The 27,709-nt window shown below is 40.7% G+C and overlaps 1 protein-coding gene and 1 non-coding gene across 10 annotated transcripts in view; one reads left to right on the top strand and one right to left on the bottom strand.

Annotated features, from left to right (window-relative positions):
- TIAM2 (T-cell lymphoma invasion and metastasis 2) overlaps positions 1-27,709 on the top strand; it is a 187,213-nt gene that overhangs the window by 82,724 nt on the left and 76,780 nt on the right. For 5 of the 9 annotated variants that reach the window (XM_017822013.1, XM_017822014.1, XM_017822018.1 and 2 more), the window contains 4 exons: positions 12,429-12,537; positions 13,594-14,796; positions 21,186-21,621; positions 26,738-26,910. In XM_017822013.1, the coding sequence (XP_017677502.1) occupies positions 13,600-14,796; positions 21,186-21,621; positions 26,738-26,910 (1,806 nt within the window). In that variant the 5' untranslated portion in view covers positions 12,429-12,537; positions 13,594-13,599. Of the gene's footprint in view, positions 1-3,624; positions 3,731-5,232; positions 5,286-12,428; positions 12,538-13,560; positions 14,797-21,185; positions 21,622-26,737; positions 26,911-27,709 lie in introns of those variants that run through there. The other 4 variants (XM_017822015.1, XM_017822017.1, XM_017822012.1 and 1 more) reach the window with 4 other exon arrangements.
- TRNAG-GCC lies at positions 25,875-25,945 on the bottom strand. The gene has a single exon. It is a non-coding gene; the product is annotated as a tRNA-Gly (tRNA).

Here is a 27,709-nt window from a genome sequence, read left to right as displayed (position 1 = left end):
AAGTAAGCTGACTTTAGGGAAGGAGGTGTGTCATTATCTCAGCATGAATACTGGGAATATGTGCATTTTCTATGTTTTTCTTCATGGATCTCCATTGCTTAGGAAACAAAACCATGGTGACAGTGTGATGTCCTAACACTTTCAAAGAAAAATCTAAGTTTTTTTAATGTAAAAGTGGTATAAAAGGTAGGTTAAATAGCTGTCTTTTTGAGAATTCATTTCTCTTCATCTATAAAAATAAGTTAGGGGCTTTAAAACATCTTTTTGGAGGGAGAGAAATGAACTCTGAAAATTAATACACAGAACTTTAATTCCATTGAGGACTTCTCTGCACAAACTACAGTTTGTTTTTACTGCAAAACAGATGTTAAGAGCCATTAAACTAGCAGAGGCATACATTAATACAAGCTATGGAGTTTCCTCTTGCTGTATTGAAATACCCTTTCATTTCCTGTGTGACGTAGCAGCTCTCTAGAAAATAAGGATAATGGCACCCTTCTCTTTCCCAGCGATGTTGTGATGATGATACATTTGTGGAAGATTGTGAGGCACACAAATACTTCACATAGTAATAAGAGATTAATTTATTGTTTTCACCATGGGGCTTGCCTACTCTTTGTTTATCTCCAGGGAATATCTCATCAGGTTGTCCCAAGTTGCTAATGGCAAGGCAGTGGGTGAGAAAAGGGGGACAAAGTGGATGTGGAGACTCAGTTTTGGGGATGTAATAGAGAAGGATCCTCATATTGTAACCCACAAGCTAGACTGTACCAAATAAATCAAGTAGAAGTCAGAAAAGTATGCCTTCAACATGCAATGTCAGTCATCATCATGGCTAAGCTTCACGAACGAAGATTTGGGAAAGGCTCTACCTACGTTTGTTACAAGCGCGCTGGTGGTTGAAAAGGCCAATACGAGATAGGAACATCCGGTTGCAAAAGGCACAGCAGAAAGACTCCTTAGGTGGTATATTCTGCAAGACATGATTCTTTCTGCGTTGTCTTTTCTCCTCGAGAGTGATCCTGCGTGCTTTCTCAAAGGCATCAGCAGCGTTATAGATGGTGTGTCTCCAGACCTCCCGATTAGAGGCCAGAGTAGACCAGTTATGATGATCAATGTGGCCAAGGCTGAGATGTTGTTTCAGGGAGTCCTTGTATCTTCTCTTTGGGGCTCCTCTCTTGCGGCAGCTGGTGGGAAGTTCACCATAAAGCAAGATCTTAGGGAGGCGGTGGTTCTATGCAATGTCAGTATGCTAAAAGTAATCAGTTAAGTATGTTAGAGGTGAAATTTTGAAAATAAAATTTATTTGAAGATAAAAGAACTTGGAGGTATCAACTGGAGTCTTGAGACCAAACTTAATGAATGTTGATTGCCTTGTTACAAAAAGTGGGAATGCATTAATGGAACTGGCTGATAAAAAGTGAAAGACATAGTGAATACACAGGTGGATTAGAAATAATGTAGTAAATAGCTGAATGACCCCCAAGACTGGAATGATCAGATACAGTGAACTTGAAGAAGGATAAAGTACTGGGTTGAGTGCTTTGCACTGATAGCAAGAATGCCTATTCACATTTGGGAGTAATTCTGAAAATGGAAGTAAAAGGGAATGGACAGATTTATTACCTGTTACTGGAAGATTGTGAGGCATTAATGTGATTCACCTGGGTCCAAGGTTATGTTGGTCCAGGTATTTTTAATTGAATTGAGGAAGAGTCACTGTCATTGGAAAGGATGCTGGAGAGGCATCTTTGGGAATAGTATTTATACTTCTGAACATTCATCTTTAAGAAAGATAAATTCAACAGAATAGGTGATGATGAACTGGTTGGATACTAATTTTATCTAAGGAATCATTTGAACATGTTTTAATGACCTAAGAGATGAATTTGTGGGGAAAATGCAGTACTCTATGTGAGAAGGGGGGTAGGACCAGAGGCCAACTGTTGCTCCCTAGAGAGACCTGGTACTTTGACGCATGAGCTGTCATTGCTTCCATGTTAGTCCCAGAACTTGGATCTGGCCTGTTAGTGAAATGATTGGACCACAGCAGTGCTAAGGGAAGAGAATATAACCGTACTGGGAAAATGAAAAAGAAAATAGTCTGCTTTGCACAGAGAGTAAAGTTGTTTCCAGAACAGGCGGATGTGAAGCCCCTGGATGTATTTTCAGTTGTAGAATTAGCAGTATGGGCATAAGTCATGTTCTGCTGTATTAGGTTTTACAAAAACTGGCCTGTGGAACTCGCTTGTGGAAAACTTAATGGAGGTCAGTAAAATTCAAAGAAGGATTTAACCTTTGCTGTGATGAGGGGAGTGTATTCAGTGCTAATATTGTCGACCTGTGAAAGTTTGAGAAGAGATCCGAGTTGTTGCTATCCAGTGGAAGAGTTAGGTATAACTGGGCTTTGGAGATGAAATAAAATTTTGTTCTGAATTACTCCAAAGCTGCTGGGTTCTGAAGTTTCCTATGTAATGAATCAGGATAGTGGACACAGTGGAACAGGGGTCCACTTTTAGGTGGCAATTCCTCTGTTACTGTGCAAATCATTATTTCATTTTTGTGGACATATATATTGATTTGGGGCTTTTGTGGGTCACTAATGACTTTTATTATAGTGTTCATGTGTTTCTTTTCAACTGAACACGTCATCTGCAGTGTAACTTGGCTGTATTTTCACGCTTGGCACTTGAATGTAACTGTGCAATTTTATTAGAATATTTGAATAAATGCCTTGTTTTTTGGCCGAGTTTGTTCACCAACTGTTGCTGCAATCAATGAAGTGTTGAGCTTTTCTGATAATAAAGCAATTGTGCATGCACCTAACTACAGATTTAACAGCTTAAGTCTGTATATTGAAACTTGGGGATTCCATTTGCAAGTAAAGAGACATATTTTATCTGCGGTCAGTTATTAGAAAACAATTCTTTCCACGGGAAAGTATAAATGTCTGACAAAAGAAAGTAGTAAGGAAGAGAGCACCAGAGTTTACGGTTGTATACATGATGCTGTTGTGTAGAGTTGTTGAACACAACTGAGAGCTGCTCTTGAGAGTGGGTTTTCATAACTACAACATTCCCGCTGTGGTTGGAGGAATTACATTTTTGCCAGGATGTCTCACTCAAGGATGTTGGGGATACTCACTCCCTCCTAGCAAGCTTGGAGGGAAAGAAAAAAAAAAAAAAAGCCAGGGGGAAAAAAACCCACACACAAAGGAAAAAAAGAAAAAAGAAAAAAAAGGAAAAAAAAAAAGAGGAGGAGACCCTGGAGCTACCCTCAGGCAGGCAAACCCTTTGCCACTGAGCAGCCTTCCAAGCAGCTTTTCTGTGGAAGCAGCTTGGAGGCTGAGGAATGTGGGGTCAGACAAGAGCTCAGTCACGGTGTATTCCCCGGCGGCTGCCCGGCATGGTGGCAGGCCGGCCCGCGTAATCGTTTCAGACGGAAAACCGTGGAAAACCACTCTCTGGTTAAGTCTGCATCATGCTGTTCCACCAATGGAAAAAATTGAACTGGAGGAGGGTGTGTAGCCTGCAGACAAAAATACATCCAGCCTCGCGCAGGATCTGTTTTTAGTTCCTAACGGCTCAGCGTTTTGAAGTGTTAGGCACAGTTTCCTGGCATGCCCAGGGCAGGGACAGTCCGTGTGTCTGCGTGTCCGTGTTCCCGTGGCAAGACTTGGGGCAGCCGGGAGTCAGCGCCCCATTCAGCTGAAGTCAGCGCTCGGGGGAAGGTAAGTAGGAGCGGGAAGTGGAACTGGAGACGGGGAGGGGGATGTTGGGGGAGAACAGTCAGTTCTCTGCTCACCGGCTGCCAGCCGGACTTGGAGCACTGAAAGAAAAGCGGAGAAGGACTTGGGAAGCCTCTGAAAACGGAGGGCAGAGTGAGCCGCTGCGATGCCAGGACTTGCAGCCCCTGTGCTGCCTCTGCTATCAGTGGCTGCACTCAAGATGAATGGTTTTCCTCTAGAAAAGAGTTCTTGGTGGTTATCTGTCAAACTCCATTAGCCTGAATTGCTAAATAAACCAGTGCTGGGATTATTTTACAGTTCTGCAATGACAGGGCTGGATTTTTTTTTGAGGCAAAGTATGAGAAAGTATGATAGTACTATGGTTTCTGTAACGTTAAAGTGACCCTTCCAATACAGTATGTTGAATAATCCCTCAGAATATTTTTTTTTATTATTATTATTCTGTCTATTCTTGGTAATACTTAAAGTGATTTATGACATACAGTGTAGCCAAGCAAGGGTGTTATGATGGCGTAGTGTTAGAGGAAAAAGTTTCAGTCAGCATTACTACCAATACTGAACTGGGATGCTATGGAAAACCAAAGCTTCTGTATCTGGCAGAGGTAGGTCCTGCACAGGTTATCATCTTTCTATGTAGATTTCCAGTACATAACTGTACACCACTTGTGAAAATGCTATGTTCTGTGGCACAGACAAAATAAAAAAGAGGCAAATGCCCAAGAAATAGAGAAGTGTCTTTCACCCCTTCCCCCTTTTGGGTTTGTGCTTTTTTTTTTTTATTTTGTTTTCATTTCTTTGTTTGATTGGGTTTGTTGTTGTTGTTGTTGTTGTGTTTTTGTTTGTTGTTTGTTTGTTTTGGGAGGGTTGTTTTTTTTTTTTTTGTTGGTTTTTTTTTTGCTTGTTTGGTTTTCATTTTGATTTTTGTTTGGTTTTGTTTTTTTGGTTTGGTTTGGGGGAAGTTTTGTTTGTTTTGTTTTGTTTTGGTTTTTTTTTAACAGGAGTGATTAATTGCTTGTGCAATGCAATCAAAGTTTGCAGCTTTGTTTATCCTTGTTGCTGATGTGGTCACTGAGTTAATTTTGTACACTGGGTGACTTCATTCTGGTAATCATACATTTCTTTCCCTTTAGGGTGAATGATTTGATAATGTTATTCAATATATAGCAAGTTACAATTTGGAAGAAAAGGCTGGAATTTTTTTTATCTGATCACCTTCAATGGGAGAAGGGTATCCATGTACCATGGAGGAGAGGACCCTCTGAATAGGGCACTCTGTAGCTCTGAAGCTGCAAAGCAAATTTTTTAGTGGGGAAACATAATCCTCAGTGTACTCTTATTGTTTTTTTAATGTGTGAGTAACATGCTGGTACTACAGGGGTACAGGAAAGGAAGCCTTAAGCTGTGTTACTGCTGTAGAGCTCTTGGCATGCAAAAATCAAGATCTGCTTTCAATTTTCCAAGGAACTGTGTCTCAAGTTTACTTTCAGTGTCTAAATCCTAGATCCTCTGTCCTCTTCAGGAAGTCTCAGAGCCAAAGGTAGGAAAGCATTTACTTTGGAATCGACACCCTCGGGTGTTTATGAATGTGTAAACTGAGAGTAGAAAAGACATGACGCGGTTTCCCCCTCCCACTTGTGGAGTGGACTGTGTAATAGGTGACAGGCAGGAAGTCCAGCCCCTGTCCCTCAGCCTGAAACACACTGTTCTGCCAGTTGCTAATGGAAGTTTTTCTCTGGTCTCATGGGTTAAGAGTTGGTCCGATAGACTTGGAATGTGCCAAAAAGAACCTTTGTGGGCAGAATGTGTTGATGTTCCTGTCTTGGATTGTTCATCCTTTCTGCCATTTGCTTCTGGTAGGGTCTGTGGGGCTACTCAAGATATGGCGTTTTGAGCTGTATTCTAGTCCAAAAATAACCTTTCTCCTACCTTCACCAAAGCTGATGTTTGGGTAGGTATGCATGAGAGAATATCCCCATAGCTACATGCCAAGTATGGTTGTATTTGATATGATGAGGTGGTTACTACCAGAAAAGACAAGAAAGGAGAAAGGTAGATGTTCTTGGCAGAGCTTTGGGAATCCTGGTTTGACCAGAAAGCCCCAGTCTCCCCTCCTGTTGTTATCATGAGGAGGGCTGAGGCAGAGACCTCTTCAGGAGTTTGTCTAGGTGAAGACTGCAGATTTGAGCTCAGTCTCCAAAGTGTTGTTACTCCACAGCTCAGGGTGGGCAGTGATGCTGGAGCCCAGTTGTGGCTCCTTTCAGGCGCACCATCCTCCCCATCTGAGGCCTCAGGCCTTGAAATCCCTTGAAAGCACCATGTTAATCTGCATCAGGACCTGCCAGTATGCTTACAGCTGGAGTAGGTTGAGAAGAAAAGACCTTTCAGATCACTGAGTTCATTTCCCCTTCAAGGGCAAGAAATAGACCCTTTGACATATCAACTCTTTAACTACTGCAGCTACTGCATTGAGCAAAGATGTCAGCTGGCACTCCTGGTGTTGTGTGGTTTTTGTTTTTTGGTTTTTTTTTTTTTAACAAGCTTAATAGCTTTTATTTAAATGGATGTGCACTTTAGCCATTGTATATAAATTCAATAACATTTACAAATAGTGAAATTTGTTTTTGCTGCCAAAGAAAAATAAGACCCTAGAGATTTAGATTGTATCAGCACTGGTGTAATATGATAAGGATCTTCAGGCTTGACTCAACCTTCCATATTGCACTAGCTTGAAAGCTATAAGGCTTAATTTAATTAAGCTACCAGTATCTTGGACCCAGAAGAATTGGGTTGAGTAAAAGAAGGAATCACATCCCTGGTACGGGATGTGTAATTCCATTGTGATATAACTATGATGCAGTATAGACCTGTTGGAATTAATGTTATTTTAAGAAAAGTAACCAGAAAAGGAGATTGTCCTTTTCTTGCTTCAACTGTGAAATTAGAAGTCCATATGCAATGTACTTATGAGTCACAGCATGAAAAGAATTGTCTGGGGTCATAATGGCTACTTATGTTTAATGAGAAAAACGATTGACTTTAATTTGATCTGTAAGCTACCAAACAGTTTCTAATACTGGAAGCTAGAACTCTATAGAGACTAATGAGTCAGTGAGGAATTCTGTCTTTAAACTGAATTTTTAAGGCAAAATAGTCCTTTTTTTTTTTTTTTTTTAAATACAGGCATACTTGTGGTGTTTTGGTTTTTCATTCTTTGAATACAGTGATATATAATGCAAAGTAACTTGCCAAGAATACCACAGTATAATTATTATGGTATATTTTTATAATAGGAATGTGATTGAGATTGCAGGAATAAGAAATCTGCTTCTGATTTGTAGAAGCGTGTAACCAAACTGCGTAGTTCTAAAACATACAGTAAATTGTTTCCAGTAAGAAACTCCACATTTAATCCAGCTACAGTGTTGTGCTAACCTGCCCCCCTCATTAATTTCACATATCCGTCCATACACAGCCATGCAGGAAGGGGAGGGCAGGTTCACATTCTAGCATTATGTATTACTTTCAGATTAAAAGCCAGAGTAGATTAAAAGTTAATTAAAGCTTCAAACCTGTAATTCTGTATCCTTATAAGAATTCACAAAGCACAGTTATTCTTTTGAAAATTTATGAACACATTAGTATCTGAAAGTTAGTTATATACAATTTCAAAGACTTTGTAACCCATTTAAAATTGACAGTGTTTTAACCATTAGGTGAAAGAGGATGTAAAAGTAGTTTGAGAGAAAGGGTAGGAATTGCTCAGGCAATTAAAACAAACAAAAAAACAACACAAAAGGCTTTTCCTGATGTGAAAACCCACTAGCGTAGTTGATGTACATCAAAACATGCAACATTTCTAACTTGATCTGCCATTAAAAGAAAACAAGTTGGTAATTTCATATTAACGAGGGGACTCTCTGTTTCCTTTTTTTTATTACTTTGAAATACTTTCAGATTCTCCACTACCTCAGCTCCTCTAATCCTGATGACAGTCTCTTGTGGTGCGCTTATGAGCCATGCACTCAGGGCAGCTGCGTATATAAAGACCCTGGCACAGTGTTTTCTCCTCTCCGTGCCTTCCTGCTCCACATGCGCAGTCCAGAGGTGCCATCACGGCCCTGCTCTGTGGTTGGGAGTCTTTACCTGCCCTTGTAGAAATACAATTTTTAAATACAGCAGAAAGCATATGACTCCTCTTGCTTCATCACTGGAGAGTAGTTGATGAGATACACTCTGCCCTTAATATATAAAGGGCCTTTGGAAAAGTAATTATGTCACTGCAGAGTGAGTTGAAGCTCTGCCTTTCTTTGGCAGATGTTTATACCCATGTGGATGGCTGTGAGGGACTGTGCCCAGTGGCAGGTACTCCTGGTAGGAGTCCTATCCCCTCTTGAAAGGAACTGCACTGGTACAGGTAACAATCCTCTTGTTGGTGAAGAAAGTCTGAAGAGGTTGTGACACGTGGTTGCTGCTTAAGCTACAAGTGAAAAATAAAATACTTGGCTAGTTTCTTTCTTTCTTTCTTTCTTTCCTCCCTCAAGAAAAGGCTTTCTTAAAACGTTTAAACTGTGTCCTGGTGTGTCATTGTGAAGAACTGAGAAGATGGGGGTTGGTCTCTTCTCCCAGGTAACAGAGGAAATGGCCTCAGGTTGTGCCAAGGGAAGTTTAGACTAGATATTGGAAAAAAAAATTCTTCATTTGAAAGGTTGGTCAGGCATTGGAATAGGCTGCCCAGGGAAGTGATGGGATCACCATCCCTGGAAGTTCTCAAAAGGCATGTGGGTGTGACATTATGGTTTACTGGTGGACTTGTCAGAGCTGGGTTAACAGTTCAACTCCATGATCTTAGAGAGATTTTCCAACCTTTGTGATTCTATGTGGATCTTATTTTATAGGGACAAGGCAGCTAGCTCTAGCTATTACCTATTTTTTTAGCTCTTAATCTAGCTATTCTTTTAAATGCCTTTTCCTTGTTAATGATAGGAAGTTTTAAATTTAACCTCTTCTGCTGTGCATGAAGATTTTTGTTCCTGATAGCACTGGAGACTCTCATGAGTTCCTGCATTTCTTAATGAGCCTTCACTCAGTGGTGCCTGTTTGATGGGATGATGTTATCCTCCTCTAGACCAATCCATTCTGTTCTCTTTTTTTTTCTTTTTGTCATTGTTTTTGCCACTTTTGCATGGATGCCATGTTTAGTAAAGTAAGAATCAACTTCCCTGTAAGTCTTCAGTACTTTTGTGAGGAAGTTCAGCAGGGATTAAATGGTTAATCGTAGATCACTTATTATTCAACTGCCAGTGAAGATTGGTTTTAACCAGCCATCCAGAGGAATTAAAGACATCAAAATACATCAGAGAGAGAGCTTCGGTACATGTGTTTGTCTCATGAGGGTAACTTTTTGATCCAGGCTAAAGTTTAACCTTGCTAGGATTGACATTAGTTGAGCTTCTCTAATGTCCTGGATGGTGAGTCTCAGTCAGGGAAATCTGATGAACCTCCCTAGGAAGGGCATAGCCTCTTCTCTTTTAGTAACTGGTATATGACCACTGTCCGATGCTGACTGTGGCTGTGGAACATTCAGCCTGACTCTGTGCTTGTTTCCCATCTAGAAGCTTGACATTTTCTGACCTGTAGTTTTAGAAAGTCTCAGCCTAGTTAGTGTGACTGTATGGGAAGCAGATGTCTGACAGTAGCAAAATTGTGTTTGGTATGTGTTCCCGCTGTAGCAGATGAAAGCAGTGCAGGAGCCCATATCCCTTTACTCAGATCTTCCACCAATTCATAATGCAATATTTCCTAGTTATATCTCATATGCAAACATAGTACTGGGATATTATTGCTCTGATTCACTTTTGCTTGCAATATGGTTAGTGAGTCAAGTTTGTACACCTCTGAGAGATTAAGACTGGAAAGGAAAGCACCCCTGCAACTGCTGAGCACTACTTGTATGTGTGCTTACCTTAATCTTAGAAAGTAATTTTCTCATCTAGCTTTCATAAAGCAGCCTAGCTGTGGTGGTAATAATTAGGGAGTATAGGTGGCAGGCGCTTCTCCGGAATGCCTGAGCTCATGTGTTTATTTTTGGAAGTAAAAAAAATCTGGGAGAACTTTACGTTGAGAAGCCTCAAGGTGGGGAAATGCATTTTTAGCTCTAGGGTTATGACTGGTGTTAATGGTTGGGTGTGGTGGGGATGGTGGGGTTCCCGGATTAGTATGTTTGCATAGCTGGGTTTTTTTGAATGTGTCAAGGGGAACCAGGGTGAAGACTGAAAACTTCTTTTTTAAGGAATGTGGTTATAATTGAAAGCAAATACACTCTTAATAGTCATCTTCAGGCACAGTGAGCTGCTTTCTAATTATGCTGATTATAATTGCTGAAAATATTCATAGAAACTGGTTTTGCTCATAAGAAGTATTCATCCCTCTGCATAGGAAGCAAGAAAAGCACCTTGTCTTCTGCAGTGATAGGTTGCTGTGAGAAAAATAGTGGAAGCTGAACTCTGTGCCCTGCACTGTAATTTCCAGGGCTTCCACAGATCGATAGTGTAAAACACCATGAGTGTTTGGAGTGAGCACAGCCAGAGTTTGTACGTGACCACCACCCAGGCCCTGTGTCACACTGCCTTTGGGTATAAGCTGGCTTGCTCTGCTCCTGCTTCACCAATTCAAATTAGCAGAAATAAAATTGTTTCACACAAATGTGAAGCAAGCAAAAGGCATGACAGCTGATTTCCAGGGTGATGGTCTTTGTGCAGCTTCATAGATGCCCCAATGGGCTATCGCAGTGTGCGCGGATGTTGAACCTATCATAGCTTTCTGGATGGCCAGAATGCTGAGGAAAATCCCTTGGGGCTATTTCTATGGGATTTATTGACTGTTCTGTTGTAGTGCAGACTGATTCCTGCACAGACTGAGACACTGTTTTGTAGATATTGTACCCTGAGATAAATTTATTCGTTCATCCATTATGTGGCCTGTATATGGGATCAGACATGTACAATGGACCCTGGTAGCAGCAGCTCAAGCCTTAATGAATTGAATGTCTGTCTTTTGAGTTTCACAACAGCAGCTTGCTTACTACCTACTCTGTTAAAAGGATTACCTAACCATTGCACAATCACTATGGAGACCAGATGGTCTTTTTGCCTGTTTCTTTAGACAAATTGTGTTTAGTGTTTCCTTATGAATAGATATAAGCCCTTCAAAGCCCCCTTGTTGAATGTACTTTCTGCTCCCAGATGAAGAATTCTGAACATAAACTCATTGCTTGTTTGTGGTCTGTGCCTCTTAGATATAGGAATGCAGTTTTCCTGGGTGTTCGCAATTTGTTCAGCAGCTTGGAGCTTAGGAAGTTTGTGTGTTTTCTTCTGTTAACCTTGAATCAATAGTCTTTTGTTCAATCAAAGTTGTATATGACACTTTAAAAACTGTTTACATAAAGGAGTGCACTTAGTAGCATAGGCGAATCAATCCTGCAAGGCAAGTGTGTCATAAATAGTAACCTTCCAAATTGTTGGAGAGAATAAGCAAATTAAACAGATTTTTTTGAGTGTAAAATGAAAGTTCTGAGGCTGATCTGTTTTATCAAATATCTTCGTGATAACAGCTGTGAATTTATCTTTATAGGTCTGTAGCATCTGTATCATGATATTCTTTTCTAAGTAATTTATTTACTAACCTTTTTCTAGGTTTGCTGTTAAGACTGTTTTTGGTTCTAGTTTGCAACCTTTACCTTTGTTTTTGGTAAGGTTAGCAAAATACCTAGGTTACCAGTGAATTAATTTAAATATCTTCAAGGTTCTTATACAGTGAATAGCCACAAAAAGAGCAAAATCCGGCATGTTCAAATCAAGTAGGTACTCAACTGAAAATGATGAAGAGTAGCCACGGAATCTAGGCAGAAAAGAATAATTTTGGTGGTAGTGTATTAAGAATGCTTTCTAGCTGTAATGCATTTTCCAAAACTGAGTCTAAGATGTTGTACAACTTCTCTCCTACTAATGTTTCAATCCCTACACTGCTGGTGTGTTCTGTGATCCAGCTTTGGTTCTTTTGCTGTGAGTTGCAGCCTTTGTGTACCAAGTAAAGAACCAATACTTTCAGAGTGTTAGGAAGAACTTGGGTCTTGTTACCTTTGAGTGTGTGCAATGCTTGGTGCTGCCTTTTTCTTGTTTTACTGGCAGATTTACTTAAAATCAGAAGAAACCTAAAGAGGGAGGTTGCTGGGTGGCTGCTGGAGTGAATTGCATGGTGGCCTTTTGCTGCAAAGGTCATAGTTGGAATCCAGGCATGGGGAAGGATAAACAGATGCTGTAGGACATTGCTCTGATCAGTTTGGTCCGCATTGTAATGGATCACTGCGCAATCCTGCCAACTGTAATTGGTCTTCCAAAACGAAAACTGGAGGGGGCTCAAAGTTTATCTTTACTTGTCAGTGAGAGGGGAGAAAGAAAGAATTAGAAAATAAGACACTTAGTGACTTATTTGTACTAATTCAATTCCAATTGTTAAAGTATGTTTATAAAAATGTGTATCTTAAGTCCAGGAGTCCCCTTCACCAGCCTTCTCCGTTTGTAAACTCTGATTTTTTTTTCTTATTCATTTTGCTTACAGTTGGAGTAAAATGTAAGTTCTATTTGACTGAAAACCTTTTTTTTGTCTGTTTGGTGTTTTCTAGGAAGGCTGCATGCAACTCATCCTGGGTTTGGCAAGCGTGGTAAATGGCCACGTAGACAATGCAGAGCATGCTGACTGCTAACCGCACCCATGTTTGAGTGATCCTACAGGTTTGCTCTTTGTTTTATACTATACTTTTAATCTGTAAGTGCTCAGGGCTAGAAGTAGGGATGTCAAAACATATACAAACCCTAGAAGATAAGAAGACTGTGCTTTCACTGTGGCTTATTTTGGTGAAATTTTAGTGAGGTGGCAATGTATTCTCCTATGGGTGATAGTCTGAGATCCAATGTGTAAAGCAGCATAGTGCCAATGGAGAAAGTACATTAATGTTGTTTCTGTAAATTGCGAACAGTGGAGATTCACTCCGAGTAACAAAAGGAACAGAACAGATTTTTACTTTAGGGTGCACTTCATGTAGGTTTGAAATCTTCATTCACCTCACTGGGGCAATGTAACTGCTCCACTGTGTGCCATTCACTGTGAATTTTGTGAAAAGCTGAAGAGCATTTTACTAAGTGAACTATCGAACTGCACTGTGCTGAATGAACATAATGCAGTTTTGTGCTGTAGTGGAAGATGAGGCTATTTGCTAACTGAGTTATTTTTTGTTTGATTTTTGGCATTTTTTTTCCTTTCTCCTAGATTAACTCCATTTAAACACAAAGCTGGGGTCTAGTGAACATTTTGTTGAGGCAACACTTGGTTGCACAGAAATCAGTCAAGCTAAAACTGCAATGGGCTTTCCTCCTGGCAGAAGGGATTTCTCTGAAAGTACAGTTCACTCTACATCTAAGTTATTATTATCTTGCTGTCTCCCTTTCATTATGCCGTTGTTCTTGGGAGCCAGAGATTTTGTAAGTTATAAGGATGTTGCCAAGTGTGTGGGTGGAGAAAGGTGTTGACATGATTTCAATGGAGTTAGATTCCAGCCTTATAACAGCAGGGTAATGAACCATACAGAGAATAGACTTTCCTAGGCTGCCCTTAAAATAAGTTCAGTTATGAATTTAATGTTGTAAATGGCTATTTAATGGCTTTTTTTGAAACAATTGTTTCATATCATTTTTTAAATAGACGTTTTCCTGTGTAAAGGGTAAAAATGGTCTGTTATTTTTTGCTCTGTCTTCTAGCCATTGTTTCTAATGAAACTTTTCTTAGTTTAGTGGAAAATGGGGAATTCAGAAAGCCAATACAGTCTTCAGGGATCAAAAAGTCATGCTGCTGCTACAGCTGGTGCCAAGCAGAAGCCTTGCTCTCTGAAAATTCGCAGCATTCATGCTAAAGATGAAAAGTCTTGCTCTGTGCATGGATGGGGACATACCAGCAGTGGCTCAAACTACAAATCAAGGTCCCTTGCCAGAAGCTGCCTTTCACACTTCAAGAGTAGTCAGCCTTATTCATCCAGACTTAGTGACACTGTGATGAAGGTCCCCAAAAGCAATGCCCATGCCAAACACAGGACAAATGCCTCAGGGGACTACTGCCAAGGAAATAATACAATGTTTTTGCCGGAGAATGGTTTCCACTATATTGGCCTTCAAGCTGGAAGTAATCATGCTGCTTCTCGAGAATGCAATGGCCACATTTTAAATTGCTATGGAAAGAATGAGAGTCTTGCATCAACCTCCCCATCAGAGGACAGGAAGAGTCCAAAAGTTCTCATTAAAACACTGGGGAAGCTGGACGGGTGCCTGAGGGTCGAGTTTCACAACAGCAACAACAGCAAGGTACCGACAGAGGAGTCCAGTGGACCAGTGCAGTTGCTGAGGTATTCACCTGCCTTGGAATCTAAGCCAAATAACCTGCTGGATGTCAGGAGGAACTCCAGTGCAGACTGTTCTTCAAGCCATCGTCTGTCACCTACTGATTCAAGGCTTCGATCTAGTAAAGGAAGCTCCCTCAGCTCCGAGTCTTCATGGTATGACTCTCTCTGGGGAAATGCTGGGGATATTAATGAGCTGGATGGTTCATATTTGACCAGGAGCACTCCAGATACAAGCATTCGAGCCAGTTTCCCAGCAAGCGAAAACAAGAAGTCCTTCAACCAAAGTTCATCTCTTTCCTCACTTCGAGATCTCTATAAGGATACAAATTTGGAAAGCACTCCTCCACCTGGGATCAGGCTGTCTGATGAGTATATTGGCACTCCTGGTAGCCTAAGCAACCGTGTCTCATTTGCCTCAGACATTGATGTTCCCTCCAGGGTAGAGCAGGGAAGTCCTGCACGTTACACCTCCTACACACTCCCATGCAGGAAGTCTAAGCCTCTCAGTGAAGATGCATCCAAGAAGGATACATTAAAAAACCGAATGCGACGCATCAGTGACTGGACAGGAAGTCTGTCAAGGAAGAAAAGGAAGCTGCAGGTATGTACAAACCCCAGCCTAAGTGTCTGAAAATTGGTTTGTAGATTCCTCTTATAAGCATAGTGATTGCATCGTGTTTGTCTTTCTTGCAGGATAATTACTTGCTTATCTCTTTTAGTACTTTGCGGAATTCTGAAAAGTACTGCATCCCTGGTGCTGTCTGAAATGTCAACAGCAAGAAAAGATATATGTTTCTGTGTGCAATTTTCCCTTCTTAAGTTAACTCCAATCTTTGCAGCCTAATGTCTCAGTGAATTTGCTTTTGAAATCATTGCATTACTTAAAAAGTGACTTGGGAGTTTTTAAGACTTCTTTTTGTTTCAACTATGAAAATATAACGCTATATATATGTGCTATGAATCAGCATACATTGTCTAAAGAGTGTAGAAGGAGTAGTAGAAAGAGGACATTGTAACTATCTTTGCAGATATTCTCTGTCTGTGTTACTGGCTTCACCACTCTCTGTGATTTCACTATTGGTCTCTCTCTAGCAAGGCAAGCAACTGTATTGACCAGAGCTGCTGGTTCTGCCTCCACCTCCTCTGAAGACATTGCACGGAGCAACCTCCTCCTCCCTGTGTGTCAGCTTAGTTAGCCACATGGAAAAGCTTGAGTTGCCATCTGGCTCACTGGGAGATGGTAGTGTGAAGAAGGAGATGGGAAGAGGGCAAGAGGGAGAGAAAGGATGTTTCCTAGAAGAATTTAAGACTAATCCCATTAACAGGACTTCAGAATGCCTCTGGTCAGGAATGAAATTCTCATCTCTAGCTGTAGGCCCCACAGTTGGGCTCTTTAAATACCAGACTGTGCCTGGACTCTGCACATGAGTTTGCAAGTTGAAATGGAGGGCACAGACCTATTTTCGTTTTGGTTTGGATTATTTTTTTTTTAATTTTATTTAATCTTCCCTAGTGTTTCTTATACAGGAACAGTGACTGTGCTTCCCTAAATGAAGGGTGCTCCCTTTCAGCAACATTGAGGAGGTTCTGGCCACTTCAGAAGTTAGCGGAGAGTGAAGAGAACACCCACTTCTTCAACTTAGGCAGCAGCTAAGCAGTAGATCATAATACATGCTTTATGGGGCATGTAGAGCAAACGCTGTCTCCTGTGCTGGAAATTCAGACAAATATTGTGCTTAACAAGCATCTGTCGTTGCAAGTAAAACTCTATCAGTCTCTCAGGCTCAGAAATGAGGTTTGCCAATGTGGATCCTGGGTAGCAGCTACAGAACTGGGAAATGAAAATGAAAGCCGTTTATTTGGATCACTTCTTTTATGAGTTGCTCCTCATGTGGTTTATCAGATGCTATCTTTTCACCTTCTTACTCAGCTGTGAAAGAGAAGGCAGAAAAAACTGGAATCACGGAGGAGCCTCAGTGCTGTGTTCCAGGATTCTTCACTGGTTTCAACATCTCTAGCTGTTCTGGATTTTACTGCCAGGCTTTACATATGATTTCTGCATCCCAGACCTTTGCCATGTATTACTTAGTTATGACATTTTCAGAATGGTATTTGTGGTGTGCGATTCATAGCTGTTTTGAATTCACTGTGCAGTGAACTGGCTTCAGACACAGCAAGGAAGTTTGGCTGGCGAGATTACATCAAGCTTGAGTCAGATTCTGGTAGAGGGAGAACAGCCCTAGCTCCAAAAATGGTGGTTTCTTAGAAAAAGGCATAGGAAATGGTTAGTCACTGATTTTAATCAGACAAGTATCCAGCAACAGGAAGGACAAGAGGGAAGTAGTGAATGTTTATAGTTTTGCAGTTCCTTGTGAGGCTTGGTTAGTTCCTTTCCATCTTGCATGCTTTGAGTAAACTGCTGTCTCTTCAGGGGTTTGCTGTGTTGTGGTTTGGTAATGATGATACTCTCACTAGGCCCTTTGGCTTAAAAATGCAGAAATATCATGAGTGGTTATGATCTGTTAGATGGTTAGTCCTGTTTGCAGGACTGTTCATCTCAGCAACTGTAGCCTCTGTGCCTTGCTGTGAACATGGTGTCCCTTCATCGTTACATTACTAAGAACTGAATATGAGTCACTTGGGCTGAACGTAGGTGAAAGCTGGAATATTTCCCTATAAGTGGGCCTAAGTGGTGGTGCTGGCTGGGTGGATAGTCCCTCCAGCTGCCCCAGTGGAAACAAGTCAGCCAAGCTGCCTGCTTCATGGGGATGCAGGACCAGGAAGCACAGGTTTGGGATATTGAGGCCAGACCCTTGACTCTAGAAAGGCCATGGAATTTAATCCTCTTTGTGAATGAATTACAGCTTAAATACAGGTAGACTTTTCCCCATCGTGAAGGCTCTTTCCAAACCCTCTTACTCTGATGCTTGCTAACTGGCAGAGTAATTGTAGTCCCAGCCATTTTTTTCTGATGTCAGTATTGCCTGTGACATTAGTTATTTTTCCCTATTAATTAATCTGTTACAATTTATTTAAAGGGAGAAATGATATCTTTATTTGCCCCAAATTTAGGGGGCTATGCAGACTCTCCTTGGTCTCCTGTGTTAAGATAGAAAGTCTGTTTCCTTTTCCTTCTGGCACCCTTCCTCTGCACCTGTTTTAAATCATCCATAAACAGATCTGCGTATGGGATATTCCAGAGGAGTCCTTGGCTGTGCCCTGTCCACTTACTTGAATGTTTCCTTATGTCCGACTTGATTTGATATATCCTGGAATTCATAGAATCATAGAATCAACCGGGTTGGAAAAGACCTCCAAGATCAACAAGCCCCACCCTTGATCCAACACCGCTGTGGTTACTAGACCATGGCACTAAGTGCCATGTCCAGTCCCATTTTAAAAACCTGCAGGTACAGTGAATCCACCACTACCCTGGGCAGCCCATTCCAATGCCTGATTACCCTCTCTGTAAAAAATTTCTTCCTAATATCCAACCTAAACCTCCCCTGGCAGAGCTTAAGACTGTGCCCTCTTGTCCTACTGCTGGTTGCCTGGGAGAAGAGACCAACCCTCACCTGGCTACAACCTCCTTTCAGGTGGTTGTAGAAAGTGATGAGGTCTCCCCTGAGCCTCCTCTTCTCCAGACTAAACAACCCCAGATCCCTCAACCTCTCCTCACAGGACTTGTGCTCGAGTCCCTTCACCAGCCTTGTTACTCTTCTCTGGACCTGCTCCAGCACCTCAATATCCTTCCTGAACTGAGGGGCCCAGAACTGGACACAATACTCCAGGTGTGGCCTTACCACTGCTGAGTACAGGGGAAGAATCACTTCCCTTTCAGCTTGCCTTTCTAATAATGGTCTTGCATAAAGACTTGCAGTTCATTCTGTTCCATGACCCAGGTTTTATTGCATGAAGGTGTCCTAAAGTGTTCCCTCAATGCATCATGGATACTCTACTGAAGAGCATGTCCTCATTTAGTTTAATCCGTGCTGAAGTGGCATTGGAATGATGCTATATCACAATACACTATGTGTGAGCTGCAAGGTGTATGTGATGCACGTGAGACTTGTGGACAGAATTTAGGCAGACTTGATGCACAGTCAGATACTGCTATAGGTGGTGGTGTAAACTCAGTATGTAACTCTATAACATGGAGAAAATTAGCAAATTCTGTGTAAAATGGAAATCCAGCCACCAGAAACAGCTACTGAAGAAAGTTCTTCAATGAACTCAAATAGCCTCTTTATAGGAGTCATATCTGAAATTTTATGACTTTATAAGCCAGAGCCCTTAAGTGGTATAAAGAGAATGTAAAAGAAAAACATTGAGTCAACCTCTTTATTTGACTTGAAAACTGGTATTAGATTCTCCTTTTAGCTGGGATCCTAAGAAATGTAGCAGGCTGCATTGTTTCCTATGCTGTTCTTTACAGATAATTATTACATGCGTCACTTTGTCTAATTGGTATCTTAGCCCCTTTAACTTTTGTATTATCTATAACTATTCCAGAGTATATCTCAAACATTGAGAGATCTCCTTAAATACAGCTAAGCAGAAACAGTGGTGGTTTTCTATCATCACTAGATGCAACAGAGGGAAAATGGGCAAAAAGTTGCCTGACAGGAAAACCACCAGGAGCAGCAACTTGGGTCAAACCTTTTCAGAGGTGACAGATACTGCTACAGTGACAACCTCCCCAAGAACCAACAGAGACTGCCTGACTCTGCCAATTCAGTTCTTTAAGAAAAGAAAAATACAAGTGATGTTGTCATGGTGAAGTGGATTCGTTTTGGATCCTTTGTCCATTTACTTCCTCATTTCTACACTTTCTCTGTGTGTGGAGAAAACACAGGCTGTGGATAGTGGCTGTTCATGGGTAGGTTGTATCCCACCCTTTTCATTAATGTTCGTTGTTCCAGCAGTGGGTCTTCACAGCAGACACCTTCTTATGTATGTGTCTTGTGTTGTTTCTCTTACTGGTGCTTTGGGACTGAAAGAAATACATATTCTTAATAAGCTGCATGCTAATGTTTTCTAGGGGACACTAGCATTTCCTGGAGAATAGTCAAACAGTTAAAATGCAGGAATTTGGCACACAAGTACAGTGACAGTAATTAAAACAAGGGTGGAGAAAGCTGTCAGTTTCTGACTGAACTGCAGATGGCCAGTGCAGTTGTATAATCCATGTTCTACAGTCACTTTGTGGCATTAACGCATTACATGCAGGATTATTTCCTGGTTTGCCACTCCCTGTGTCTATTTTCCTCCCTTTGCTACATAAAAAACAGCTAAACCATTGATGTTTAGAGAGTTACTTCTGGAGAACACTGGTTAGCACTCTGAAATAAGATTTGAGGAAGATGCTCCATTATCAGGAGAACTGGATCCTCATCACCAGACAGTGATCTGAAAAGCCAGACTTGAAGTTCAATGCACTGTAAGGGAACGTGGGTTTCAGTTCAAACTGGCTTTTGTGAGGCCACAGCTAGCAGTGTCCTGCTGCTTTAGAAGCGGCTTGTCTGGCATTGCTTGGGAGGGTGTACAATCCCACTGTTGTTCTTGGCCGTGTGCTGGAGGTCCTGATGCTATCAAAACACAGCACAGCTTTTCCGCTTCAGTTTTGAAGAACATCAAGTAAGAGGCAAAAGAACAAAAAAGTAGTTGCTTTCAAAGCTGCTGGTGAGAACAGCTCACAGGAGACCGATGTTTATTTACTTTGTTCATGTACAGTAGTCTATGAGCAACAAAATGCTTTTAGAGAAGCAGTCTAAACTTGAAAGTATAATAGCTTTATTATTCCTGAGGGTAATAGCTTCACTTCTTGAATCATTTATAGCCATCTCTTCTTTTCTCTTCCCTCATACTTTTACTGGAAAAGGCAACGTGTTTTATTTTCTTGTGTCTTGGTTGCTTTTAAATTGCATTGGCAACACTTGAGTTTTGAAGACAATAAATGGCTTCTTAGGATGGATGGTGTGGTTCTTGACAGTGAAGTTAGTCCAAGGAGCTCTGTCTTGGGTAGTACAAAAATCCTTGCCCATCACTGGATCCTGGGAGAGTGGGGAGCAGTCAGCATATCGCTGGGAAAGGCTTAAGAAAGAAAAGGTCCAGTCTGGCAACAAGGTCCCATGTTGACAAGCAGTGGCAAGAAAATCATACCATCAGGCCTGAGTATTCCAAGTAAAATTGGCCAGCCCTTTCAATCCAAGGGATGAAGTTGCACAGTGCAGTAGGAGAAAGGCCCATCAGTGCTTGATGAGATGATCAAGCTCTCTGGGGTTTTCCAGCAAGTCAGAAAATACACACCTCTGCAGTCTGGAGACTGGATCCATGCCAGTCAGCAAGTATGCCTTTCTATTTTTAAGTGACATATTCTATTAGATTAGATTTTACTCAATTGATCAATACTAACAATCTTAAAATATTCTCAACTTTTGACCTTTTTTTTGTTGGCTAAGCACAGCTTATATGACAAATAGAAAATGGAGGTAAAATCAACCTTGCTGTGCTGAAGCTAAATCTAGCCACCTTGCACAAATAGGATAGCACCAAAGTATTGAAAACCCTACAATAATAAAAAATCTATTGTGACACTGTTCCTATTTGGACTCAAACAAGCATGTAAGCGGTGATGCCTGGGTTTCAGATGGCGGATATACTTGTCTCCTAAAATACCTCAAGTTTCAGCCAGTACAAGCCACAGTAGTCACTAATGAAATTTGAGATTATTCACAGGTGTAAGAATTTCCAAAGTGCTCAGACTTAGTAGTTGGGTTTTAAGGGGGTTCTGCTGAAAAAATTGTGAATGGTGGCACTGGTGGTGTCATGGCTGCTGAGGCAAAGCCTATAATGTAATGGTGAAAAGAGGTGGGCCTTGATGAAGGAACTGGAAGTGGCTATTCATGAAACAAGTTTAATTGCCAAATGAGATGTGTCTTTGATTGTAGCTCTGCTGACTGATCACTGATAAATTCCTTTCATGCACAGGAGCCAAAGTGTAGAGATGGGAGTGAATACTTAGACAGCAGAACGGACAACTTCAGTACAGACACGCTGGCACCATCACAGCTCTCCAGCTTGCTGTGGTCACCTGGCTCCAGCCATGTCCTGTCCCAGAGAAGCGAGTCCACCAATGCAGTCAGTAGTGATGCCTTGAGGCAGAACATTTATGAAAACTTCATGCGGGAGCTGGAGATGAGCAGGATGAACTTGGAGAATACCGAGACCTCATCAGAAACAGAAGACTCCAGTGGCGAGTCCCTCAGCTCGTTGGAGCAGCTGGATTTGTTGTATGAGAAAGAGCAAGGAGTGGTGCGCAAGGCAGGGTGGCTGTTCTTCAAACCCTTGGTGACCCTGCAGAAGGAGAAAAAGCTGGAGCTGATCACACGGCGGAAGTGGAAGCAGTACTGGGTCACACTCAAAGGTAAACCACCATGTTTATCATTCAGCTTGGCAGCAGCAGTTCTTTCCGTCATGTCTCAGGAGCCTTTCATGCATGCTGGCTTCTGTTAGCAGGTTTAGGGGGATCAGAAAATCATACCTACCTTTACAAGGTCTACCCACCACTTAAAGTGGAGCATGTGCCTAAGCAGCCCACTGAATTGAGGGGATGCTCAATGTTTTTAGTATTGCACATGCAGCCTTGTGTTTCATACCATAGTGGGAGTTGTTTTGTCTGATTTCCCAGTTTGTGTATTCATGCAGAACTGGGGATTTAGAAGATCCTTTTGGATGTTTGAAGGTCAAAGACCAAACTGAACAAAAGCTGGGGAAAATACCAAAGTTACACCTCTGTCTTGGAGGGACTCAAAACATAAGGGTCAGGAGAGGTCACTAGTGCCCGGTTCCCTGTCACAGACACACAGTTCCTTAGGCTCTTCTATGAAGTTTATTTAAAAGTAGGGTAGGCTAATATAAAAAGTTTAATTTATTTCCAGTGCTTTAGGTGGCAGTATAATGAAGAGGTGAACTCCACATGCCAAAACATTTACACAAAAAAGTATGTGGTTCAGGGCAGAGGAGACTGAAGCAGCAGCAGCATAGCAAGGCCTGTGGTGCCCAAGGCGTAGTTGCCATGGACCATTCCTAGGACTTGCCGGTCTCCCTCCTTTCCCAGGATGGTCTTTCACCTTGCCTGCTCCCTGCAATACCAACCCCTTCTGGCTTTTAGCGTGCCCAGCTTCCCATCTCTCACAGCTACTGCTGCTGTGAAACAGCCTCGTGGGAAGGCAATTCACTAAAAGGGGTGGCTGCAGATGTGATTGTGCTCAGCACTGCTCTCTCCGTGTATATTGATGGCTCAGAGTGTGCTGCAAGAAGTGTATGGATGTCAGGAAGTGTGAGAAGGAAAATAACATCTATTGTGGGAAGAGTGAGTTCATAGGCCTTTTTTTTTGGAATTGCATCCAGAGAATTTGCCTTTCAGTAAATATAATGCTAGGTTAATGAGTAGGGAAATGATCAAACTTAATAATTTCCTAGCATATATGGGACTAGAGGAGAGAAAATAACAACTTTCCCACGGGTTGCCCTTTTCAAAATTCTACGTGGGTGTAGACCTGAAGAAAAATGAACAGCAAACATCAAGTTCTGGTAATGTTGTCCTTGACAGTGTTGATTTAAAAGAAGCAAACTCACTAGAATGAGGCAATTCTGCCTAATAATTCGGAGACTTGTTATCAAGGAATCAAAATGTAGGCAGTCTTAATAGTTTAAATCACTTACTGTGATCATCAGATAGCATGATTCATGCTTACAAGAAGTGTATACAAAGGGAAAAACAGTATCTGAATTCCACCCTCTTATTGTGTGTATTTGTGTTACCGAGTATGAATATGAGTTTGATCTGCCTCTTCTAAAATTCAGTTAGTTTCTAAACAATCCTATCAAAACTCTAAACTGAAGTACATTATATAGTAGTAGTTCATGTATTTCTGGAATAATGAGGCTTTGGCAAGGAATTTAGGTGCTTCACGTTCATTTTTTTGCTATAAAATTGGCTTATTGGTGACCTTGAACAAGTTACATCCCTTCTTGCTAACTGAATTTCTGCAGCTACAGGAGAGGAATAATTCTTTGTAGAAACCTTCATTAACTTCTAACATTATAAGTTAATATATAAGTTAGATACAATGCTTTTTACTTTGATGGTTGATATGGCTGCATTTTTGGTGCAGAGTTTCTTCCACTTTGTTAGCTGTTTTAAATATACATTCCTCATTTCCTTGATCTCTTACCTTTATTGTCTCGTGGAGACTTCTAATGCCAAAATAAACTTGCTTGTCTGGATATCAAGGCATGGTTCTGTTTTTGTAATATGCTATATCAAGATCAAGGCGCTTGCTTTGGTTCTCCTTATACAAGGTTTTGAATAAATCTGTATTTAATTTGTTCTTGAAGTTTAAATAGCCAAGATATTTTAAAGTGTGACTTAAAATGGCCACGTATGCAAATGGAGAACAGCATGTTTCTTTGCAGTCTCTTGAGATGTGCATTATAAATATGTAGAAGGCTTACAACCATCTGGTTACCTGCTAGACTTCAAAGTATGCATGTCCTGAGGCCTCTGCTCTACTTTGAGGGCCACCAAGAACCTGAGCTCGAATGGTAATCCTGTACCAAGAAGAACTCTCTTTTCCATCTGTCCTGTCTAATTAGCTTATTTTAATGAGGGAAATTGCTTTCCCATTGCCCTCTCCCTTCAGTTCAAGTTTTGATTGAAATGCTTGGACAATAATCAGTGCCAGTGGGTCTAACAGAGCTTATGAAGCTAGCTGCTTCCAGAGATCACTTCACTTGACCTGAAGCTATACTTGGGGTACCATACACTTGAACATACATGCATATCCTTCAAAATGTTTTATTTATGTTCCTGTAAACTATCAGGATAAAATATGACTTATCTTCAATTATAGCAAGTAGGGGAAATATAGGAGTTTAAAATAGAACTTAATATGCAGTTTCCTGAAATGCAGAAGTAGAAGTGGCTGTACATTCCTGCTGCTGCTGAATATAAGGAGACTTGGTTTTGTTGGTTTCGTTTGCCCTTTTATGTTCAAGTGATTACAGAAGTGCTGTGCCTGATATGCAGAGTGTAACAAACCATGTCCTTCTTTTCCAGCTGCAGAGATCTCCAAGTGTTTCAGTATCATAAAGAAGGTTAAGTGAGGGATGGCAAGGGGAAAGGATAGGACCAAATCTATAGGATTTTTTCTTACCCAAGATATTCTGCCAGACACTTTGGACAGTAATAGGAAAAGGTGCACTTACGTAGTATAGAGACATTTCTGTTTATTGGATTCCTTCATTTGAAAACTTTTCAGTCAACAGATGATTTAATCAGTAACATCTGATATGTGTTTCCCTTTCTTTTGTAACTCTTGTACTTTCATTGACACTGGAGAATGTGATGAAATCCCTCTGATGGATCTCACTTTTCGTACACTTTGGATTTGGATTGTATGAAGACCAGTGTATTCCACCTCATAACTTTTCACAGCAAATGTGTCCCATGCACTGTAGTAGGCCCAGCTTTCCCCCTTATCAGACAGAAGAATCAAAACTCCCCTTGATTTTGGTTCTGATTTCTGATTTTACCTTAGAGGAAGCTCCTCTCAAATTTACATGACTTTGGATGATGTGTCTGGGATTTTTAATGCAGTATTAAGTCTAAATGTTAAAAAATTATTAAAATAAAGGTTGAACTCTGCTTTTACCTAACTAGTTTAAGAGCACCCACCAAAGAAACATTTCTATTTTTCAGGTTTAGCTGTGTTCCCTTGATACGTATTTCCTAGGCATATTTCCATGTGCATAAACACAAACAGTGTGTCACATAGAGAAAAAACAGCAGCCCTAAAATCAGTGAATCAACCCAAAATCTCAGTTTTGGTGCTGCCCTGTGTTGTGTTGCCTTTTTGATTTAAAGGAAAAACAACAAAAATGGGGCTGGAGAGATGACAATGCTCAGTCTTTGTATTGGTTGAATTTCAAGCCGTCTACTGGATACGTATAGGGCTTGCAGCAGTAACATATTCGTGGATTACTAGTGATCATTTAATCTGACTTGCTATGTAATGCAACCATAGGTCTTCTCTAAATTCATTCCTGAATTTGAGCATATCTTTTGGAAAAGGCTTGCCTTGCTGGAGAATCTACCATTAGTCTCAGATTTTTCAAACTGCTTAGGTTATCCTCCATTTTCAAAATGTTTTTGTAGTACCTGTCTGGTCTTACTTCTTCCGGGTTAAACATTCAGGTGTAGTATAGAATTTACCTTCTGAATTTAAAAAAGCACCAAACTCTCTGCTGTTAAACTGCTGTTTCATTTCACAAGGGTGAAGTGAGGGTTACTTATTTTCTCTGGATGTGCAGAGAAATCAGTTTAGCCTAAGAAATTCTTGAGAAATCTAGTTTATAACTAGATTATTTTCATAGAATCATAGAATAGTTTGGTTTGGAAGGGATTTTAGAGATCATTTAATTCCAAACTCCCTGCCATGGACAGGGACACCTTCCACTGGACCAGCAGTGCTCAAAGCCCCATCCAACCTGGCCTTGAATGCTTCCAGGGATGGAGCATCTCTGGGCATACTGTTCCAATGCCTCACCAACCCACATAATTTCTTCCTAATATCAAAACTAAACCTACCTTCTTTCAGTGTAAAAAGACATAGCTGCATTGGCCAGGAATTGAACCCAGGCCTCCTGCATGGCAGGCAAGAATTCTGCCACTGAACCACCAACACTGGTGTATTGTATTTGTATTTTAGTAATAATAATAGTAATTGTATTTTATAATAATAATAATAATACAATAATTCTAGTTGTATTTTAGAAGTGGAGTTCAGTCTGTGACTCCTTGAACAGACAAATTGGTGCATCTCAGAGGACAGGGGATTATAACGTGAGGCAGTAAGGAAAGGCTGATGGGAATAAAGACAACGGGCCCTTCTTTAGCCAACTTCACTGCCGAAGGCAACATGGCACTGTAGTCATACTGCTGTGGGCAGGGATCAGGTCTCTTCTGCTGTCCTCCAGAAGTAATTGTTACTTGGGGATTGTCATCATCAAGGATGAAGTTTATTTTCTGAATGCAAGTTTCATACCTTAGATACTACATTATTTACAAGACTGAACATGCTCAAACTCAGCCCCTTTAAACTGTTTTAAGTTATTCAGAATTGTCTTAGTCTCCAATTTGCAGTTTAAATTTGAGAAGTTTATTCACTAAGCATGTTGTATGAAGACAAAAGATTCTGCAAATCATTTAAACAAATACAAAGATTTCTTAAATGGCTGTTTTGAGAGAGTTGGTTCAATTTAATAAACAAATACAAAAGCCAGTTTAACTAAGCAGAAGTTAATCTCTTCTACATGCTTTTACTTTTTAATAGGCTGAGCTTAATGATAGAATAACAGAATATTTCCTTTCTCTGAAGGGTGTCTTAATTCACAAAAACATTAATATAATAGAGCTCAAATGGGAGATCCAGAACTTATTTTCTCCTTATGTTTTTTTGTCCCTCTGAACTGCAAAGGTTGTACTCTACTGTTTTATGAGACCTATGGAAGGAACTCGATGGAGCAGAGCAGTTTGCCTCGGTACGCCCTGTTTGCAGAAGACAGTATAGTTCAGTCTGTTCCAGAAGATCCCAAGAAAGAAAATGTGTTCTGTCTCAGCAATTCTTTTGGAGATGTCTACCTGTTTCAGGTAACAGGATGCATGCATAACTTTGTCATTGTTTCTCTTTTAGGATGTGTTTTTGAGTCTGCACATGCATGTATATGATTACATATGCACACACACACATTATGCTTCTGCCTTTGACTTATAAATAATAGCATAATTACACTATTGTGCTATACTATTACAATATTAAGTGTATGTTTTGATTTCAGGTATGTGATATTACACCAATTGGCTCAGTCAATAATGGTTCAGAAACAAAAGAAACAATGATCACAAATCTGCAAGACACTTTTGGTACCTGGTTGATCACAAGATTCTAGAAAATCACCTTTATTATAAAATTTTTTCACATCTGTTAGCATTCCACCCTTACAGAATGGTGTGCTCAACCCCAAATCTGCTGGCCACAAAGAGAGTTTGCTTGAGCAAGATGCTCAAGAAGGAAGGCTAAAAATAATCTAAATATCTTGACTGCTTAAGTGCAGCACTGGAAATGTTAATAAAGAACATTATTATGTGGAACTGCCTCCATAGAAACATGTTGATTCACAGGCACACTTGTACATATCTCCAGAGGCACTTTGTGCAGATTGCATTCTCTTTACCTGGATGTCTTCTCTCCACTAACTTGACGTTTTTTAAGTAAGCATACCTCCCTTCAGACCTCACATATAAAATCTTCTCTGTTGTGTGCTACTTGCAGAAATGGAGGTTTATCTTTGAAATCTGGTAGGTTTTACTTTAATTATTTGGAGGGATGAAAGATGCAAGTCACATCTTTCCCACAGCTTATACAGCTCTGTTGTGCTTCTGGGGTGTA

The sequence above is a fragment of the Lepidothrix coronata genome, unplaced genomic scaffold (assembly GCF_001604755.1).
Source record: "Lepidothrix coronata isolate B3197 unplaced genomic scaffold, Lepidothrix_coronata-1.0 Scaffold94, whole genome shotgun sequence".
Classification (NCBI taxonomy): domain Eukaryota; kingdom Metazoa; phylum Chordata; class Aves; order Passeriformes; family Pipridae; genus Lepidothrix; species Lepidothrix coronata.
The sequence above is the reverse complement of the archived record's forward strand: the minus strand, read 5'-3'. Positions and strand labels throughout refer to the sequence as shown.